This window comes from Acanthopagrus latus, chromosome 9 (genome assembly GCF_904848185.1).
Source record: "Acanthopagrus latus isolate v.2019 chromosome 9, fAcaLat1.1, whole genome shotgun sequence".
Lineage (NCBI taxonomy): Eukaryota > Metazoa > Chordata > Actinopteri > Spariformes > Sparidae > Acanthopagrus > Acanthopagrus latus.
The window spans coordinates 1,789,832-1,810,498 of NC_051047.1; the positions used below are offsets into that span (position 1 = coordinate 1,789,832).

At 42.0% G+C, this 20,667-nt stretch overlaps 1 protein-coding gene across 8 annotated transcripts in view; it reads left to right on the forward strand.

The window, feature by feature from the left end:
• The window catches only part of dgkh (diacylglycerol kinase, eta), a 67,591-nt gene that overhangs the window by 30,079 nt on the left and 16,845 nt on the right, over positions 1 to 20,667 (forward strand). For all 8 annotated transcript variants that reach the window (XM_037110057.1, XM_037110053.1, XM_037110055.1 and 5 more), the window contains 14 exons: positions 2,652 to 2,758; positions 3,463 to 3,588; positions 4,586 to 4,688; positions 7,290 to 7,452; positions 7,603 to 7,711; positions 8,079 to 8,300; positions 8,634 to 8,725; positions 9,435 to 9,534; positions 9,693 to 9,978; positions 10,281 to 10,412; positions 15,948 to 16,082; positions 16,282 to 16,399; positions 16,612 to 16,722; positions 17,555 to 17,651. In XM_037110057.1, coding sequence (XP_036965952.1) covers positions 2,652 to 2,758; positions 3,463 to 3,588; positions 4,586 to 4,688; positions 7,290 to 7,452; positions 7,603 to 7,711; positions 8,079 to 8,300; positions 8,634 to 8,725; positions 9,435 to 9,534; positions 9,693 to 9,978; positions 10,281 to 10,412; positions 15,948 to 16,082; positions 16,282 to 16,399; positions 16,612 to 16,722; positions 17,555 to 17,651 — 1,901 coding nt within the window. The remainder of the gene's footprint in view (positions 1 to 2,651; positions 2,759 to 3,462; positions 3,589 to 4,585; positions 4,689 to 7,289; positions 7,453 to 7,602; positions 7,712 to 8,078; positions 8,301 to 8,633; positions 8,726 to 9,434; positions 9,535 to 9,692; positions 9,979 to 10,280; positions 10,413 to 15,947; positions 16,083 to 16,281; positions 16,400 to 16,611; positions 16,723 to 17,554; positions 17,652 to 20,667) is intronic.

Here is a 20,667-nt window from a genome sequence, read left to right on the forward strand (position 1 = left end):
ATGAACTAGTTGCTACACACATAAACAAGCCTTTAGCAATCAATAGGCATATGCAATTGCGTTTCATCCAGGGTGATAATCATAATATATGTTGGAGGTGACAAACGTTTTGCGTGTTTTTTTTTTCACATTTCGTTTTGATATACAGCACTCAGATTAGGCTGTAGGTCCCCACTGAGTACAGATGTGTTGCAATCAAAGAGGCACCTACTGATGTCTGACTCAGAGTTCTAGCTATATGAGACAGTGATAAGGGGATGATGGGCCATGACAATGGGAAAAAGTATGTGAGAAAGAGGGAGAGAACAAACAGATGGAAGAGAGTGCCTCTATTAAAAGTCGAGAGTAGCCAGCCAAACAGTTTCACAGCAATCAACGCAGCCTAAATTTCCCTTCGATTTCCTGTGCAGGATGGACGCTGGGGATTGATTTGTGCTACCTAGCCACAAACATACACAAAACTCTTCTGCCTTTCTGTCTCTGTTTCACCCTCACACAAACACACATAGGCCTTCACACAGTGTTTTCCTCCAGTTTGGTTTGTGAATGCTCAGGGTACCCTGGCCATTAACAGGCAGTGGTATCATGTCCTCTAAATTCTCTTAATGTTCTGCTAATGCTCTCTAACAGCTTTTAGCGGTAAGCTAGATTGAAATATCAATTGTTGCTCCCGGATATGACTTTGAGTTAGTTTGTATATCTGTGTCGACTGTCTGCTGACAAAAGTGTGTGTGTGTGTGTGTGTGTGTGTGTGTGTGTGTGTGTGTGTGTGTGTGTGTGTGTGTGTGTGTGCGAGCAAGGGTGTGGTGACTGCAAGCAAAGTGTCTCATCCTTAATGGAAAGAAATGGGTTGAGCTATCCCCATCTGTCGACCCTTGCAGGAAACATTCATGCTAAATTTACTTGACATTTTCTTATTCGGAGCAACCTCAATTAAAGTCAAATGTGTGAGTAGTGTAACTGCTTCTCCTGGTATTACCATGGCTAGCTTCTTGTACGCACTGTGGGAGCCTTAGCTTGAACACGACAGGACAGGATTTAAAGTTTTAAAAAGGAATATCTGCCTACCAATACGATACCAATATAGTCACTGCAACTAGCCAAAATAGGCAACCCACAATTTATTTTTTCTACAGTTTTTGTCCGGATTAAACCAAAAGAATACATGCTTGTCGATGAACTTAAGAGGCTGTTAGGTCAAGTGTGAGTAAGACAATATTGATGTTCCTTCAAAAAACTGTGAGCGGGGTAGTAACTCCATAAGACCGGCGTATGAATGGTTAACTAGGCAGCACTTCTGTCATAAGTTGCTCTTTATTACCTGGAAACAGAAACTCTTTTTTTTCAAACTTGTATATATTTTTAAGAAAACCTTGTTATTTTTTTGCGGATACCATTCAGTGTTTTAGAAATGTGTGAATACCTCTTCTAATCTGCTCAAACATTATTGTAAACTGCAGTGAGGTCAAAACTGCCACCGCGTGTACAGGGCGAATGGCAGGTGTAGGCAAGCTAAAACGAACCAAGGGCTGATAAATGCTTGTAATACCTCTGGCCTCTCGTCAGTCAGTCATTATAAAGGATGCTGAGTGGTGTTGATGAATGAGTGGAAGGAGAAACATTCAGTATTGACCACGTGGTCTGCTTGGACCTTATTTGCTTGCTCTGCTGAGGTGTTTAGGCACTGGGATGAGCTACTGAGGATTAAAGGTAGACTGATGCCATGTAACAGGCATTTGCACAGAGCAAAGTGACTGAACGCTACTACAGAAACACACACATATACATGTATTATGAGCCCCAGAGGCTGTACGTCACTGGTTTTAAGACAGTAATCCAAACCATACAGCAGGTTAGCTTTGAATGTGGAGCTGGATCAGCCTGTTCACGGTTTAGGTCTTCCTTAGACTTCCTGGTGCTGGTTACAGATAAATGGATTGAGTGGAGCTAATTCCTCACGCTTTGCTTCTGTCTGTCAGATATCTAAGTGCAGAACAGGCTTACGGAGGTTAGCAATTACACCCACTGACATCTCATTAGAGCCTGATCCATTAGAGCACTGTACTTTGTGTGCCTGTTCGTGGGTCATTTATAAGTGTCCCATGTTTCACAAAAAAGAATCTGCAGAAATCTATGACAATTTTCATGTTATTTATCATTAGTCTGGAAACTTTATAAACTGACTTGTAATATTATCTCGGATAATGCCACAACTAAATGTCACTCCCTTCACACCATCAGAAATTAATTTATAAACACAATTTTATCATTGCTATTTACTATGTTTCAAGTTTTATTCTTTTTTTGTGTAGTTTTGGAGATTAAATTCAAACTCAGAATTTTAGTATTTACAACATTAATGAGGTAATAATTCAAACTCAGAAATATTATTTGTTCTATAAGTGAATAAACAAGCTGTTCTTAGAGGAAAATAAGGTCCCTCAACACTGTTTAGGCTAGAAAGGTGGCAGGTTCGCCACATCTAAACAAAGTATAACAGTATGCAATATGAAATTGTGTTGTCTTTTAAGGTCAGTTCTTTATACAGTCTTTATTCAGTCAGTGAAGATCTTTCTCTTCTGAGTAATGTCAACTGCTGTTTAACGTAGAAATAATCATTAGACTGATTTTTGTGTTCATTGCTTTTTCAGTGTGCAAATTCAAAGCCCATAAACGCTGTGCTGTCAGAGCCACTAACAACTGTAAATGGACCACCCTGGCTTCTATAGGGAAGGATATTATTGAGGATGAGGATGGGGTAAGTTTGTGTCTCAACTTTTATTCATTCATCAAGTCTTAACTGAAAGGCATTCATGTTTCGTAATACATTAGGGTTTTTTTTATTTTTATTTTAGAGATTGACATATTCTGTAATGATGATACTTTGGGGAGAGGGAAAAAGTCAGTTGCCTAGGGCTGTTCAAAGTGGGTCTGCAGGCCAAAGTTGGTCTGCCAATAGGGTGAATTTGGCCCACCCAATGTTTCCAGCTGAAAAAATGTAATGAAAAAAATTATTTTTATTATTATTATTATTATTGTTGTTATTATTATTATTGTTGGTCATCCAAGGGGAAAATGTCACACCAAAAGTCAATAACTCCAGTTGAGAAGCCTCATATGATCGATGGAGAAAATAGCTACTTTTGCACTCGCTGTATCATATCCCGACCTCATCCAACACTCTGAGCCATCAGACATTATCAGAACCTCGTTCAACTGATACCAATAACATATTATACCTTTAGGAATTTGTCATCTATGTTATCTGTGATGAGCAAAAAAAGCAATGCAGACTTTTCACGCAGAACGTTCGGAGAAGATCCTGATGCATTGACTTGTATAGGTTGTCCATAAGAAGAAAATATTTGGAATCAGTGGCAATTCTTACAAGTGAGAAGAAATTATAGTAGACAACGTGGGGTATTTCCCATTTCTTAAATTCTGCGTGTTTTCAAACTACAGATTGCCATGCCTCACCAGTGGTTGGAAGGCAACCTGCCGGTCAGTGCCAAGTGTGCCGTGTGTGATAAGACGTGTGGCAGTGTGCTGAGACTGCAGGACTGGCGCTGCCTCTGGTGCAAAGCTATGGTAAGACATCTGTCACATATGGACAAATTATAAACGCTTATAGCTGCTTGCACCTGTTGAATTACATTGGCATTTTTAATAGTTTTCACACTGTAGATAAAGGTGATCAGCCAGCTCTCTTTGAGAGAAGGAAATAGGTGTGTGACCCAGACAAGCAGTGGATTTAAAGCAACAGGCCCTAAAAAAATGAACTGATTTTTTACACCCAGATCCATCCATCATCCCCTGAGAAAGCAACAGAAATGTAGGAAAACAATGTTAAAGCCAGTAAGAAATATTCCAGCATCTGTCCCTTTATGCAGAGCCACCCGTCTGGGTCTACTCTGATCCTCCATCCAAGTTTTTTTGGTAATCCATTGTGTAGTTGTAGTGTAATTCTGCTGACAAATCAACAAATGCACATGGGCTAAAATGTGGCTGCAGGAGCTCTTTAAAGTAGGTGGGATCCTGGCCATGCAAGGCTCAAAATTGGATTTCAAAGATCTTGAATTCTGAATTTGATGGGCAGCTAGTGTAAAGACTCAAGGATTGGTATAGCATACGACCTTTTGGCAGAATCTTGGCAACAGAAGTTAAGCAGCATCATTTTAGACCACTTTTAATTGGTTTATGGAAGTCTTGCAGGTGAAGTAATCGAAGTAATCAAAATGAGAGGAAATAAATACATCATCTACAACTGAGCTCTTGCCAGAATTGGACTGAGTTTAGCAATATTTCTCAGCATGTAGAAACAGGAGCAAACCAGGTTATGTACATGCTGGTCAACACTCCGGGCCTGACCCATATAGCATGAAAAGCTAAACATACCCCATCACCTTCAGGTCACAACCGATGACAATGAAGCAGTCATCTGTAAGGCTGACAACATGTTAAATCGTCTGTCAGTGTCTCTCTTTGAAAGTAACACAACCAAAAGGAAATGTATGTCATCGTAGCTGTATGAGAGAAAGATTAAATCATCCATGAACGTTTACATTGTATTGTGTTGTTTTTCAAGGTGCACACAGCCTGTATGGACCTGTACCCCCGCAAGTGTCCTCTAGGTCAGTGCAAAGTCTCCATCATCCCCCCTACGGCGCTCAACAGCATTGACTCAGATGGTAGGCACCACACACAGACACACACTCACACACTCACACACACACACACAGTGCAATCACGCTGACTCACTCAAACGGTCAAAGGTTGATGCCAAACGGCACCTATGAGCAATCGTTACATGTCGTGATGAATAAATGAGGTTTTGTTTGGTGGGCTTAAGTCTGCTCTTTGACCTTCTGCTCTGTCACATGGAGGGATGATGGCAGGAGGGAGGAGCTAGAGTGTGCAGTAATTAACATGCACAAACGCGCGCGCGCACACACATCAATTCTCCTTCCGACTCTGCTGGTCATAAAAGTGTTTCAGTAAACTGTGGTAAAAAATAGCCGTGTGTGACAGGTCGACACACCCCTTTCAGATGGCTTAAAATAGAGACCAGATGTGTGTGTTAGAAGAATTAGAATAATTGGAATCTTTCCCAACTTGCTGTGGACACACATGGTCACAGCTCATAAAAGCACAAGCACACAGACACCGCAGAAGAAGAGGAGTTCTGCAAATGGCTTCAAAGCAAGCTGAGGCTCACTTCAGCTCCCTGCTTCACATAGTGTCTGGGGTTTTTGTTCATATCTGATGACGACTGCCTGTGTGTGTGTGTGTGTGTGTGTGTGTGTGTGTGTGTGTGTGTGTGTGTGTGTGTGTGTGTGTGTGCGTGCGTGCGTGCGTGCGTGCGTGCGTGCGTGCATGTGTGAGTGTGTGTGTGTGTGCGTGCCTGCCTGCGTGTGCTTGCCAGAGCCCACATTAAACCCATTGTAGATGGAGATCAGCACCTGTGAGACAGACACAGATAAGCATGTGTGATTGGATTACTGATGCAGAATCCAATGGCTGGGTCTCATGCACACACACACACACACACACACACACACACACACACACACACACACATACAGACCACTGAGTCTGTCAAAAACCCCAAACTGGCATCAGCTAATTGGTAGAAGGATAAAAGAGAGGCAGAGAAAGGGATGGTGAGGGATCCACGTAAAGGGAGGAGAAGGCAGAAAGAAACAGCAAAAAAGGTAGAATAAAAAAAGACCTATTTCTATTTCTCTCTCTCTCTCTCTCACTCTCTCTCTCTCTTGCTCTCTCTCTCTCCCTCTCTCTCACTCTTGCTCTCACTCTCTCTCTTGCTCTCTCTCTCTCTCTCTCTCTCATTCTCTCTCTCTTGCTCTCTCTCTCTCTCTCTCACTCTCTCTCTCTTGCTCGCTCTCTCTCACTCTCACTCTAACTCTCTCTCTCTCACTCTCTCTCTCTCTCTCTCTCACACTCTCACTCTAACTCTCTCTCTCTCTCACTCTCTCTCGCTCTCTCTCTCTCTCTCTCTCTCTCTCTCTCTCTCTCTCTCTCTCTCTCTCTCTCTCTCTCTCTCTCATCACGTTCCAGGAGTTAGAACTGGCTGAGGGGTGGACTGTAACACGTGCTGGTGCTTTGTGACTCCCCCTCCCCTCCCTTCCTCCTCCTTCTCCTCCACTCACCCTCCCTCAAATCCGTCCTCTACCGACAAGATCAGAGAGAGAGAGAGAGAGAGAGAGAGAAAGAGACACAGAAAGGAAAAAAATGAAGAGGGTTGACTGAGAGATTAAAGAGCAGAAGGTAAAAAGTGGAGGAGGATGCAAGTGAGGGACAGGGAAAGAGGGAGTGCCAGCAGAAGACAGCAGACACAGATGCATGAAGCTGTCAACACAGTGACGGTGTATAGATTAAGCTGTGAGCACAGAAACCTCTTGTTGCATTACCTCTCACAGATGAGTATATATGTGTGTGTATATGTGTGTTTATATATGTGTGTTTGTGCTCTACTACGAAGCAAGACACATGTTTTTGGCATGTGCTGTCCTTCCATGAATTATTCCACTGAAACTCTGATGCGGTCGTTACACGTTGACAGAGTCGTTTCGCAGAACTTTCTGTATCTAGCTAAAGCTGCACCCCGGTTACCGTGTTAATGCATGAATTCATGCTAGTCAAGAGTCAGTTTTATGTATACAGCCCAGTATCACAAATCACAAATGTCAAAATCTGTATGGCAAACAATACCCACCGTCAGACGTGTAATGTACAGGATTCTTACCCTGCGGTTGTCGACCGGACTTTGGGGCTACTAAAAAAATGAATGATAAGAAGTACAAGGGGTTTGTGTTTCAGTCTGAGTTGTAAGATAATCAGTATAAACAAGCACAATAAAATTGCTTTTACATTGCTTACAGCTGACAAAAATGAGTGAGGATAGGATGAGGCCATCCTGCACTGGAGTGCAGCTCTCATCGAGCTTCATGGGATTTTCCTATAATTAATGATGCCTTTTTCCAGAGATTTGATTGGCCGGATGGCGGTGTTTTTATATGTATTGATCTGTTATCGCGAACATAATCTGTTCCGGGGCATAAATGATTGTGGCAATGTAGCCCAATAACAAATGAACAACTATTGTAGCCCTAAAAAAACAGGGTTAAACCCTGAAGCTACCTCGCTAACTACAAAGAAAGAGGCTGAACACACAAGAGTTTGATTTTATTCAGTGATGAAATGTAGTTTGTAGTGCACAGAGCATTCAACAGATACTCACTTTCACCCTCTCTGTTGCCATTTCTCCTCAGGCTTCTGGAAGGCCACCTGTCCCCCATCGTGTGCTAGTCCCCTCCTCGTGTTTGTCAACTCGAAAAGTGGTGACAACCAGGGAGTGAAATTCCTGCGACGCTTTAAGCAGCTTCTCAATCCGGCTCAAGTCTTTGACCTGGTCAACGGTGGGCCTCACCTTGGGTGAGGACACAAACTGAAATAGTGCCAAGAATTCTTATGTATATGGATATAGACACATAAAACATCCATAAATATATAAAATATTTACTGTAGTTGTAATCTAATCCTACAGAATAATGCATACTGTAAGCATGTGTGTATTTTTGTCAGTCTGCGCCTGTTTCAGAAGTTTGACAACTTCCGGATCCTGGTGTGTGGAGGTGATGGGAGTGTGGGCTGGGTGCTCTCAGAGATTGACAAACTAAATCTTCACAAACAGGTACTGTAATGAAATTGTGATGTTAATAAAAACAGCATTGAGCTAAACCTTTGATATTACCAGTAGGCTTGTTGTTTGTTGTATTATCCTGTATTACATCAACCTCACATGTTTTCTGTCACAAACATATTAGGTAGGTAATGAAAAAGATGCCCGAGTAGAGTAAGCACAAGTAGAAAGAAACTGTCAAATGTGTCCTTGGTCAATGTGCCAGTTGAGCTCTTTGCCTTTGCTCCTGGCCAGCTTACAAAGAGACATACAGTCATTGTACACACTCGGGCACGCACGCACACACATACACACAGACCTCATTTTGAGTACCGAAGGCATTCCCTCATGCCAAATAAACCCTCTGCATGTGTCTCAGTGCCAGCTGGGGGTGTTGCCCTTAGGCACGGGCAATGATCTGGCACGCGTCCTGGGCTGGGGCCCATCGTGTGATGACGACACACAGCTGCCACAGATCCTGGAGAAGTTGGAGAGAGCAAGCACCAAGATGCTGGACCGCTGGAGCATCATGACCTATGAGATTAAGATCCCACCCAAACACAGCTGCCCCACCACGCCTGAGGGAGCTGACAACTGCCAGGTACTCACAGGAGTTGACAGATATTCACACGCATCAGTAGACACAATCAAACCCAGCAGGGCTTCCAGACACAAAGACGTGAGTGGGAGGTTGTTGAGCACATGCAGGAAACAGGAAGTAAGCATTTTGGATTCAAATTCAACTTAGTTTAGGTTCAAAACCAAACAAAGGGCTATTCAATATACCAGGCAATATATTACACTGAAATTGTGTACGTTTCAAGTACTGATGAGAGCAATCTGCTTTCAACTGTAGTGCTTTGTAATGTTTTCTACACACTAACAAATATCATGCGTACTCCTGACATTGTTTTTGTGTGTGTTTTCTGTCCAGTTTCACATTTCAGCTTATGAAGACTCAGTTGCTGCTCACCTCACTAAGATCCTTAACTCTGAGCAGCACTCTGTGGTCATCTCCTCTGCCAAGTAAGTGTTTTTACCAGCAGCATGACATCAGACAGTCTGACTAAAATCAACAGAAAATAACCAGCGTGAAACAGATTTCAGTAACCCTGTTTTATCGCTGACACTGACACTATCGCAAATACACAAGACTCATATTTTAATGTGTACTTTATTCACGGTCATTCCCACTCCATATTCCATTCATATACAAATTCTTCTTCTTCTGATTATTTATTCTGATTATTTTATTATCATTATTGTTATTAAAATGTTTAATTTTATCACTCTTGGTTTAAATGCTGAAAGCCATTTTTCAAACTCCTTCAGTTGCTACTTGAAACAAACCAGCAATTAAGTTTAGTCTTTAAAGCCATTAATGCTTTTTGCATTTTTCTGCTTTTACGCAGTTTTCCCATTCACACTGCACTTTCTTCAGAAATTGCCATCTCTACCTCTGGTGATTGTAATTATCATTATTCACTTGTAGGTAAAGCCATCATGTTGGAATGCTTATAGGTGATACTGTGCTCTAAGTTGTCCTGTAAACAGTTAATGCTGATATAAGATAAGATAAATAATGAAACTGCAGAATTATTGATGAGAGAGGACCAAAAAAAAATCTGTAGACCATCTGCCTGTTCTGTACACTAGCAACACAAGCTCTGATCGACCTCATCTTTTCTTTGTCATATAATTCACGAAACACTGAAGTCTTCGTCCTGTTTCTTAGGATCCTGTGCGAAACGGTCAAGGATTTTGTTGCCAAAGTGGGGAAAGCCTATGAAAAGAGTGCAGAGAACGCTGAGGAGTGTGACACAATGTCTCTGAAAGTAAGCCTCAGAAACAATGCAGTTAACATCCGTCATCCACCTGTGCTGTGAGGCAACTCCCTGTGTTTCCCTAAGTTTCTGCTTTTCTCGCCATGCTCTGACTGCTGCCACAGCACTCTGTCTAGCCTTTGTTCGTCTCCTCTCCTCTGTGCCCACAGTGTGCCATCCTGAACGAGAAACTGGACTCCCTCCTCCAGACCCTCAACACGGAGTGCCAGGCTCTACCTCAACATCCCCACTCCACACCTCCCATTGTGGAGGAGGAGCAGGAGGAGGAGGAAGAGGAGGAGGCCAGCGAGGAGAGCCTGACGGAGCTGAAGGAGAAGCTGGAGGAGGAGGAGACAGAGAAAGGACACCAGCTGTTCAAAAGCAGGGAGCAGCTTATGCTCAGGGCCAACAGTCTGAAGAAAGCTGTGCGACAGATCATAGAACAGGCTGAGAGAGGTAACACACGCAGAGTTAAGGAGGGAGAACCCACCGTAATCCACTTCACACAGTGTTTTCTGTGAAGGAAACTGCTCATTTCAGACAAGCATTTGTTTTAAGATCTTGTTTGGAGATAGTGTAAGAAGCAGGTTTTTGCTGAGGCAGAAATCAACACTGCTTTTGTTAATCCAGATGATTATCTGCCTTACAATCATCTCAGTTGTTGAGTTATCACCATATTTTATCACAACATAACTGGTGAGGAAATGCAGAGCATACACTGTGGCATTGTCTTTATGCCTCCTGTGTTTCCTGTTTAGTGGTTGATGAGCAGAACGCCCATACAGAGGAAACTGAGCTGCCCTCTCCCCTGGAGTTCAGAAAGGACAGCGAGGAGGAGAACAGAGACAGTGAGAAGGATGAGGATACCAAGGAACTGGAAGCAGTACCATGTAAGTGCTTCTGCTTCTGCTGCTTGGACCCTGTTTTATATCTCCGACCTGTCTGGCCTGGTCCCATTGCAAATCTATGACGTGTGACCTGCAGGCAACCCCTCTACCTCCATGGCCCTGATGCATTTCCATCCTGGGCCATTTCCAAAACACTTCAATTGTCCAGCTTTGCCTGTTGGATTTCTGAGTCTTCCACTTTGCCAGCCCAGTGACTGTCTATTCAGGGACACTGTGTTTGATTCAGTGTTCGTCTTTGTCTGTAGATGGAAGTGCTTCTTCATTTTGGTCACATTTGAGTTATTCTTACCCTTCACAGTTTAAGTCGAGTCTAGTTTTAGTCAATGAAAAGTGCAGTTTGATCAGGCTATAAACATTACAGCGGATGTGCATTTAGACACAGTTTTCCCATATTTTTCACTCGAACAACAGTTAACGTTTACTTATCCCGGACAAGTTATATTGTCAAGCTTTGCATGTTTGACTCACAAGCTTTGAAGCCACTGGACTGGTGTTAACTAACACATTAACCCAGCCAGTGCTATAGCATTAGATTTCTATTGCAAACTGCAAAATATTTCAAGAGGAAAACTGGCTTCCAGCGACGCTGGGCCACCATGGCTCGCTAGCAAATCTGTTGACACAGATGAATGTTCAGTGCATTGACTTAACATAAGAAACATTTATGTGCTGAGTTAACAATGGGGCGTGCAGTTAGCTGACTCACCATTGCATTTATAGAAGCATCTAGTTGGGAACGTGTTTTGTTGTTTTGTTGGACAACCAAACTTCACCTGACTTCCCAGAGGAAACGAAAATTGGAAAAGAGATCTCAGTAGTGTCTCATTCATTTCTCCTAGACAACTATGAGATCTATGTGAGACCAAAGTGAGGCTGTGGCTGATTTCTCCTGTTTCTCAATTGTTTCTCCTGAGAAACAGGTGCAGAAAATCTCAACTTGGGCTCGCTGTAAGTTTCAAAGGAGATCTCATCAAGCTCTGTGTTTCAGAATGTCTCCCCAGTGCTGGAAAGGAGCAAGGTTTAAGTGGCAAAGTCTCAAGTCACTCCTAAGGAATTTTAGGAGAAACAAATGATAAATGTTTGAGACCAAAAAAGACTACAACGAGACTGGAATGAGAACTCTCACTGAGCTCCTTTACGGCTCCATAGCCATAAAGGAGCTTTGAGCAGTAAATTTTTACTCTGGGTTGCACTTCTCATGGCAATGAGTAGACGAGTTTTCATTTTTGGATGGATCTATCCTTATGGATCCTGATGGATCTTATCTTTATAATCTATTCATAAATGATCTCATTTAAAAATCAATCTTTAAATTTCTTTGTGTCAAAATGTGTCAAGCTATCTTGCGTGAAAGTCCCAAATTCTGATGTCAGGAAGTAGGACGTATGTATTCCTATAGAAAAGTGGGAGGTTAAGTAGCTTTTTCATGGATGGCCAAATGAGGCTGTGTTTGAAGGTGGGACATCAGGGATATTTAGGTTTGTTGTGAAATCCGATATTCCAGGGTATCATTGGCCTTTTTGATTATTTTTGATTTTGCCATTATATTTCACCTTAAAAACTATTTACTTGGTGTCATTATTTTCAGCACAACCTCACATGTGTGACTGTACAGTTATTTTTTTTTATTTTGACATACTGTATTAACACAATGGACCTAAAATCACAAAAAAAACATAAAATCAGAGTAGAAAAAGTTACATTTTTTTTTACTGTGAAAACCACAAATATGTTTAACAAACAGTTTTTTGTTACTTATAATGCAAATATAAATATTTGTTTGCTAAATATGTGCATACATTTTAAATATTTACCAAGTTATATGTAACTATTTACATTTAAATGCAGGCAATGCTCAGGTCTGCCTGAGCTCCTTCCAGCTGAATGAGGAGCTGCACTGCCTGCTCCACATTCATCATCTCCTCATTGTTTTGACTCATTAAACAAAAAACCAACTCCACTACACACTAAACACACTACACCAAACACTACATAACACACTAACTACACACTCCAAACACGCTAAATGTCACAAATCTCTCAACTCTCAATATCACTGTCTCTACGCATCGTTGCCTGTCATTCATCCGCCGGCGTCCCTCCCACAACTTCCTGCTCCTCAACAGCCAAACTTGCTGCTTGGACACTTTCATGACAAAAGCCTGTTTGTACCATTTATTCCTGCATTAGACACAAAGCAAACGTGACGGCAATGTTCATGAAAAAGCGTGGCGGACATTATTTGCCATAAGTCCAGTTTTGGCTGCGCCAGTGCGTCCGTCAACTCGGGAGGTGGGCCGTGGGGTTGGGCTAGCAGCTAGCTACACACGAACATCCACAGATTCCGATTTCGCTTTGTTGTCTGCGTGTCTCCAGATCTCCTCAGACCCGAACAGATTCAGTCCAGATTCGTTTAGACTCATTAATCCACAACAGTCAGTTTAGATGGTATAAATCCAATCTCTTAAGGTGTGTCGTGGAAGTGAGCTCTGCAGTGATTGGCTCTGGTGCACATGTGGCTACGGTGTGCAGTGATTGGCTCTGGTGCACATGTGGCTACAGTGTGCAGTGATTGGCTCTGATGTGCGTGTGACTGTGGTGGCTCCAGTGGACAATGCTCGTGGAATTTTTAAATCATTTATGAAATAATTTGTTAACAGTATCATTGTAGTCCAAATAAATCCGACTCGCGCACCCTTCAACCAAGCAGCAGCCATGTTGAAACTCTCAGGTCAGTCTGATCCTGATCTGCAGAGATATTTGAGGAACACACACACACACACACACACAGATTCCTTGCTTTTACAGAGAGATAACCATATTCCTACTTAAAATCTGCCATGGCGTGGGACAAAATCATACTTACTTTCATACTTACCTGCAATCATTGAGTAGGAAAAAGATTATTTGTGTCAAAATCTGATTAAAAATGTGATTTAAAAAATCTGTCAACACTCTGAATTAGTGTTTGAGGCCTTGACTAACTAGAATGTAACTCACTTGATTAAAATGCATTCCTTCCCTTTCTTGAACTGAGAGATGAGACATTGCTCCAGTATTCCCATTAGTCAGGTAAACACGAGAATAGACAACGATATAAAAGCCAATATTCTTCTCCTATTAATAAAAGTTTCTGTGGTGTCAAAGAAGTGTATTCTACTTGGAACTAAATAGATGCAACAATGATATCACACAGAATTTAAATGTTGCCACCTTGTGGATATTGGACTCCCTGAACCACAGAGAACCAGACACACAGCTAATGGAAAAAAGTACCGCTGACGCAAATCATGTTTCCTGTCATAAATAAGCTCAAGGATTAGTGGTGAAAGTGCATGGAGAGACTGTGCTCTCCTGTGATATCCCAGCTCTTGCACCAGACTATGCTGATTATCTCTCTGTCCTCAGTCTCTACACACACCAGTCAACATCTTTAATAATACATTACTGTACCTGTCCAAACTGTGTTGGCAGGGCGGCGATGAAGCCTGCGTGTCTGTTTCGTATGTGTCTGAATGTGTGTGGACATACATGCATGTCTGCGTCTCTGTGTAAATGTCTTGTGTGCCTCGGTGAGTGTGTGCGCGTTGGCCACAGGATGTGTTATTGTCTTAGGGGCAGAAGTTCTTCCTGTTGATCATGAGGCTGCTTCCTTCCTTCCACACATTTTCCAGTCAGTGGAAGACTAGGAGGTATCAGTCAAACCCTCTGCTTTGTATCCTCTCCTTGTTTCCTCATAATGCCTCCTTACTTTTTCCTGACCTGGACGCAAATCGAACACACTGAGCAACCAGAGGATGTTGACCAGTAGGGACAGTTTCTTGTGGTTTGGCCAAATCCGTCAGTAAATGTCAGCAAATCCTGCACGTATTTATATGCCCATAGAGGATTCACGTGATGTCAGTGTGTGCAAAGTTTCTATGTGGCAAACACGCAATGTTCAGAAGCGGTCATTGTGCATTAACATGGAAAAATGCATAGCTACCAAAAGCTAAAAAGAAGAGAGGCAGCATGAAGCTATACTTGCTCAGGGCTGTGCAACACTACCTAACTAAGGTTGCAGATTTCAAGTCAGACAAATATTTTTTACAGAATGTCAGTCAGCCAGAATACATGTTAAATCCTCATGATTTTGACAAGACCAGTGAATCCAATGTCTAATTCAAAACAACAAAACGGACCCAACAAATCCTTCAGAGTAAAAGCATGATCTAATTCTTGTCAATTCAGATAGCTTTTACTTGAAGACATTTGTTTGTCTTCCTCACAACCTGACCTGTTCGTGACAGCTAGATTGATTTTTGTAATGCCCTCTGGTGGAATGAGAAGGTGGTATCACTAGGGATGTAACGATGCATCGTGACGCGATTAAGAATCGGTAAAAATGCGTGACGATTTGCGCCGGTTGACAGGAAAAATGAATCGCGAATCAAGTCACGTGACACACGTCACTACTTAGGTACGGGGCACAGAATGAGGGAAGACATGGCGACGGTAGGCAACAACTTTGAAATTGAGGATGCGGTTTTAAATCACCTGTGGCGGCATTTTGGATTCCCCATATACACAAATACAACCAGTGAGAAACGGACAGACAAAACCAAAACAGCATGTAAATATTGCAAGAGACTGCTAACATATACCGGCAACACGAGCAACATGCAGCAGCATATTAACCGCCACCACGGTGAGAAACAAAGTAACGTTACACCTATTACCCATATATATATATATATATATATATATATATATATGTATATATATCTATATCTATCTATATATATATTTATATATATATATAACATTATATTTAGAATGTTGACATGTTGATTTTCCTCAAGAGAAACCTGAAAGTTTCAAGCTACACAAGCCAGTCTTACTTTATTTGAAGAGATTTTATGTTTTGATATTATTTTGATGTGGATTTGTTTTTAAAAATCCAGTTTTTCTTTGTTATTTAAGTTAATAATTACTTCAGTTGCACTTTTTTATAAGACACAAAAATAGTGTGTAATAATTCTGTAAAGAAAGGACCTCTTTTTTTGGTCAAGATTTTATATTCTTTTGTTTTTGGAGATACTGAATTACACCAGTTTACTTGTGAGATTGTTTACTTGTGAGAAGAAAGGATATATTTTTCATATTTTGTTGTTTAAGGTGACCATTTAAGTTGCACTTTTTATAAGAGGACACAAACTGTTTTACAGAGTTCCTGTAAAGAAAGCACCTCTAAGATTTTTTTTCTCCTAAGAATAAAAGATCATTTTATTTGGTCATAATTTGTCTGTAGCTCATTTTGATAAAAAATAAAATAAAATCGTGAGAAAATCGTATCGTGAACAAAAAATCGTGAACCGTATCGAATCGTGAGCTGAGTGTATCGTTACATCCCTAGGTATCACATTAAAAAAAAGTGATGTCTCCCCATCATCGCATGTGCCAGGAATGTGTAGCTAAGATTTGAGCGGAACAAAACCATGACACTCTGTGAATGACTTCTCCTCTCTGTGTGTGCAGCTGCTAAGAGTCCCTGTTCGCCGACGGAGAGGAGGGTGAGCCGCAGCACCCAGTCCTGTGGCTCCTTCACCATCACCCCCTTCACCACCAGCAAGGAGAACCTCCCTGTGCTCAACACACGCATCATCTGTCCTGGTAAACACACACAAGACAACACATTATATATTTCAAAACATGCATATAACTTCTACTCCTTCACCTGACCTTAACTAAACAGACAAGAACAGGATCACTTGGACATTTCAACTTCAGCACATGTGACAGATGTCTGTGTGTGTGTTTGTTTGTATGTGTGTGTGTGTGTGTGTGTGTCTGTTTGTGTGTGCACGTGCAGGCTTGCGGGCAGGTCTGGCTGCCTCTATCGCTGGCAGCTCCATCATTAGCAAGATGCTGCTGGCTAACATTGACCCCTTCGGTGCCACACCCTTCATTGACCCCGACCTCGACTCCCTGTAAGAGCCATCACTCTTAGTGCGCCTCCTCCCATTGTTACCATTCCGTTAGAATATCTGTCGGGTTCTACTATGTCTTCTCATCCTTCTCGCCATCACCGCACAAATGTATATCCATATCTGGCCTTCTATTTGTCCTTGATATATTTATCTGTGATTATTTATGTGTGAGTTTAACTGTTTGTTCGATGTGTGGCTGTTTTTCCATCCAGAGAGGGCTACATGGAGAAGTGTGTGATGAACAACTATTTTGGCATTGGCCTGGATGCCAAGATCTCCTTGGAGTTCAACAACAAGCGAGAGGAGCATCCAGAGAAATGCAGGTGAGACACATTTCAGGTACGCCCGGGCATCTCTCAGCCACAAGCAACTGCTATTTTCATTCAGTCATCCATCAGCCAACAATTGTAGTTTCAGTGAAAGCTGATCCATTGCCTCCATTTGTATTTACAAAGCTTGTCCTGGGATCTAAGTCCAAGCTCCCAAGTCTCTGACTTTCAGTGGGCTAATGTACATATTCATACTTACATTCAACATATGTAATGATTAGTCAAGCTGACACTGCTCATTTGGCAGATTCTCACTCTGTGCAGTAGTTTTGGGGAAGACATTTTAATCAGAAGAGAAGGATCTTCACTCACTGATTATATTTCTGCCTAAACAAACTAAATAAAAAAAACTCACATTGTTTATGTGACTGAATAAACTGACCTTAAAGGACACTACTGTTTCATACTGTTTTATTTTGTTTCCATGTGGCGGACCCTGCAACCTTCAAACAGTGTTTTGGGACCTTATTTTCCTCTAAGAACAGCTTGTTTAGTCAGTTTACAAAATGTTTCTGATTGACCTCATTAATATTGTGAATATTATTCTGAGTTCTAATTTCTTCTCCAAAACTACATAGTGTCCATTTAAAGAAAAATATAAACAATGTAGGCTATAATCCACCATAAATGCTCATAACCCATAGAACAAACTTCTAAGTCTATGGCTGCACTCCGTCCATCTATCTGTCATGTGTCAAACAACCATTCTTTTCCACACAGTGCTGAGACAGCAACATTTTCAGCTAACTAGCTCTTCTCAGTTCATTTCACAGCCCTTTCCCTCTTCACCAGAAATGTAATGTCACTCTCTGCTCCTCCTGCACAGGAGTCGTACCAAGAACATGATGTGGTATGGTGTGTTGGGCACGAAGGAGCTTCTGCAGAGAACCTACAAGAACCTGGAGCAGAAGGTCCAGCTAGAGGTGAGAAACAGCACAGCAGAGGTCATGCCAGATGGAAAACCTGCACAGCCCCATTGCACCTTGCTTTGGTCCAAAAACAATCATCTACTGGAAGTATATAGAAATATATAGACCCAGGCAGCTGATGGTCAGACCCATCAGCAAACATCAGGGAGCAGTTTAGATAAGGCTGTCACTCAACACTAAATGTGTTGTAGATGTACAGTGAAGCATGGTTCTGCAACTGGCCAGTGTATTTCGAACTTTCAGTTCGTGTGTTTACAGTGAAGTGAAGTGATTCTGACGGCTCAGAGCAACAACACTCTCAGAACAGCTGCCACACTAAAACACACCCCAGTGGATGGTGTGTTCATCTCGTCAGCAATGGGAGTCATACTTTTATTATTATTATTTCATAGTTAACCCACATTAACCCACACAAGACAAAAAAATATATAGTCCATCTACCGTCCATTTATCCCAGATAAGAGCATTTACAACAACACAAAAAAAAAACCAAAAGCAAGTACATTCATGATGATGTATTACCCTACTGCTCAAACAAAGCAAAAAAAAACAAAAAAGAAGAGTGTTTCTGTAGTAGTCCCATGCAGATACAGGACCATACTACAGAAGGGAAACAACCACAAATAATAAATGACATGTACAAGAAATCTCTCTGTTTTCTAATAGGGCTGTAACATACATGTATCGCTGTGTCACGTAGCGTTGTGAGAAGGCAGAATCGCGACACAGCTTCCGGTCCAGATCAGCCCTATGAGCTGTAAGTAACACCACATTAACACCGCAGCGGTCGTTTGCCAATTCTCTGCCGTTGTTCGTTCACACAGAGCAAAACACCGCTGTAAAGATGAACCGCTGCGCAATTCACACAGAAATCTGACGCTGCGGCTCCTAAAGAGACGTGACGGTACACGTCATGATGATGACGTGTGTGTGTTTCCAAGGGGTTTCGCCAGTGTCTCCCCTGTCAATCAAAACCCGACGAAGGCTGTCTTCCGGGGTAAAGTTCACTGAAGTCTCGGTCCGGAGGGCTGACTGTCGCAGAGATTTTTTTTTCCTCATAAACACTCGGTGAGTTGTTTTTGTTTTTTTTTTGCCAGTGACAGACGCTGTTAATCAAGCAGATATGTGACGAGGAGTCGGTAGGATGATTAGGAGGAAGGACGCTTCTCCACGTACAGCTGCGGTATTTTTCCTTGTTGTCAAAGACAGTTACAGTTACTACATTACCTTCGTTTGGTTCTGTAACGTTGCTTTGTGAGACATTTCTCTGTACTAAGTTGAGTGAGGGATCTGTGCAGTTAACAGACCATCAGATAGACACACCATCCACAATACTGCACCTCTGATACTATCAGACAAGTGTCGTATACATAAGTTCTTTAAATGTTACATTAATACAACTAGTGCAGTGCCTGTAGGAAGTATGTATTCCTATAGAAAAGTGGGAGGTTAAGTAGTAGTAGTTAAGTTGAAGGTGGGACATCAGAGATATTTAGGTTTGTTGTAGAATCCAATATTCCAGGGTATAATAGGCCATTTTTGACTATTTTTGATTTTACCATTATATTTCACCTTAAAAACTATTTACTTGGTGTCATTATTTTCAGCACAACCTCACGTGTGACTGTACAGTTATTTTTTTATTTTGACATACTGTATTAATGCAACGGACTTAAAATCACAAAAAAAACATAAAACCCGAGCAGAAAAAGTTACAAATCCAAAAAAAAAAACACAAATATGTTTAACAAACCATTTTTTATTACTTATAATGCAAATATAAATTGTTGTTTGCTAAATATGTGTATACATTTTAAAAATGTTCAAAGTTATATGTAACTATTTACATTTAAATGCAGGCAATGCTCAGGTCTGCCTGAGCTCCTTCCAGCTGAATGAAGAGCTGCACTGCCTGCTCCACATTCATCATCTCCTCATTGTTTTGACTCATTAAACAAAAAACCAACTCCACTACACACTAAACACACTACACCAAACACTACATAACACACTAACTACACACTCCAAACACGCTAAATGTCACAAATCTCTCAACTCTCAATATCTCTGGCTGTCTCTACACCGAGAGTCGTTGCCTGTCATTCATCCGCCTCCGTCCCTCATCAACCAAACTTGCTACTTGGACACTTTCATGACAAAAGCTAGTTTGTACCATTTCTTCCTGCACCAGACACAAAGCAAACGTGACGGCAATGTTCGCGAAAAAGCGTGGCGGATATTATTTACCCTAAGTCCGGTTTTGGATGCGCTGGTGCGTCCATCGACTCGGGGGGTTGGGCCATGTGGATGACCTAGCAGCTGACAGCTAGCTACATCCACAGATTCCGATTCCACTTTGTTGTCCACGTGTCTCCAGATCTTGTCAGACCGGAAAAGATTCAGTCTGGACTTGTTTAGTCTCATTATTCCACAACAGTCAGTTTAGATGCACAGAACAGAACAGAACCAAACCATTGACAAAATCCCGGTCCAGCTCGCGCCGCTGCAGGTCTAAATCTGCTTGTTTCTTAAGGTATGTCGTGGGTTTGAGCTCTGCAGTGATTGGCTCTGCTGCACATGTGACTGTGGTGGCTCCGGTGGACAATGCTCGCGGAATTTGTAAAGCATTTATGAAATCATTTATTAATGGTATCATTGCAGTCCAAACAAATTTTCTATGGAGTAGTCTGCTGGAGCAGCAGCATCAGGAGGAGACTTGATAAACTTATCAAGAAGGCCAGCTCCATCCTGGGATGCCCTCTCGACTCACTGCAGGTGGTGGGAGAGAGCAGGATGATGGACAAGCCGTCATTGCTGCTGGTGCAGGAGTCCCGCCCCCTGCAGGACACTATCTCAGCACTGGGCAGCTCCTTCAGCGACAGACTGATTCACCCTAAGTGTGTGAAGGAGAGGTAACCCAGGTCCTTCCTCACTGCTGCTGTCAGACAACCAGCACGGCTCCCAATAGACTATAGACCTCACCCTGTTCCCTGCACTGTGCAGTATGTCT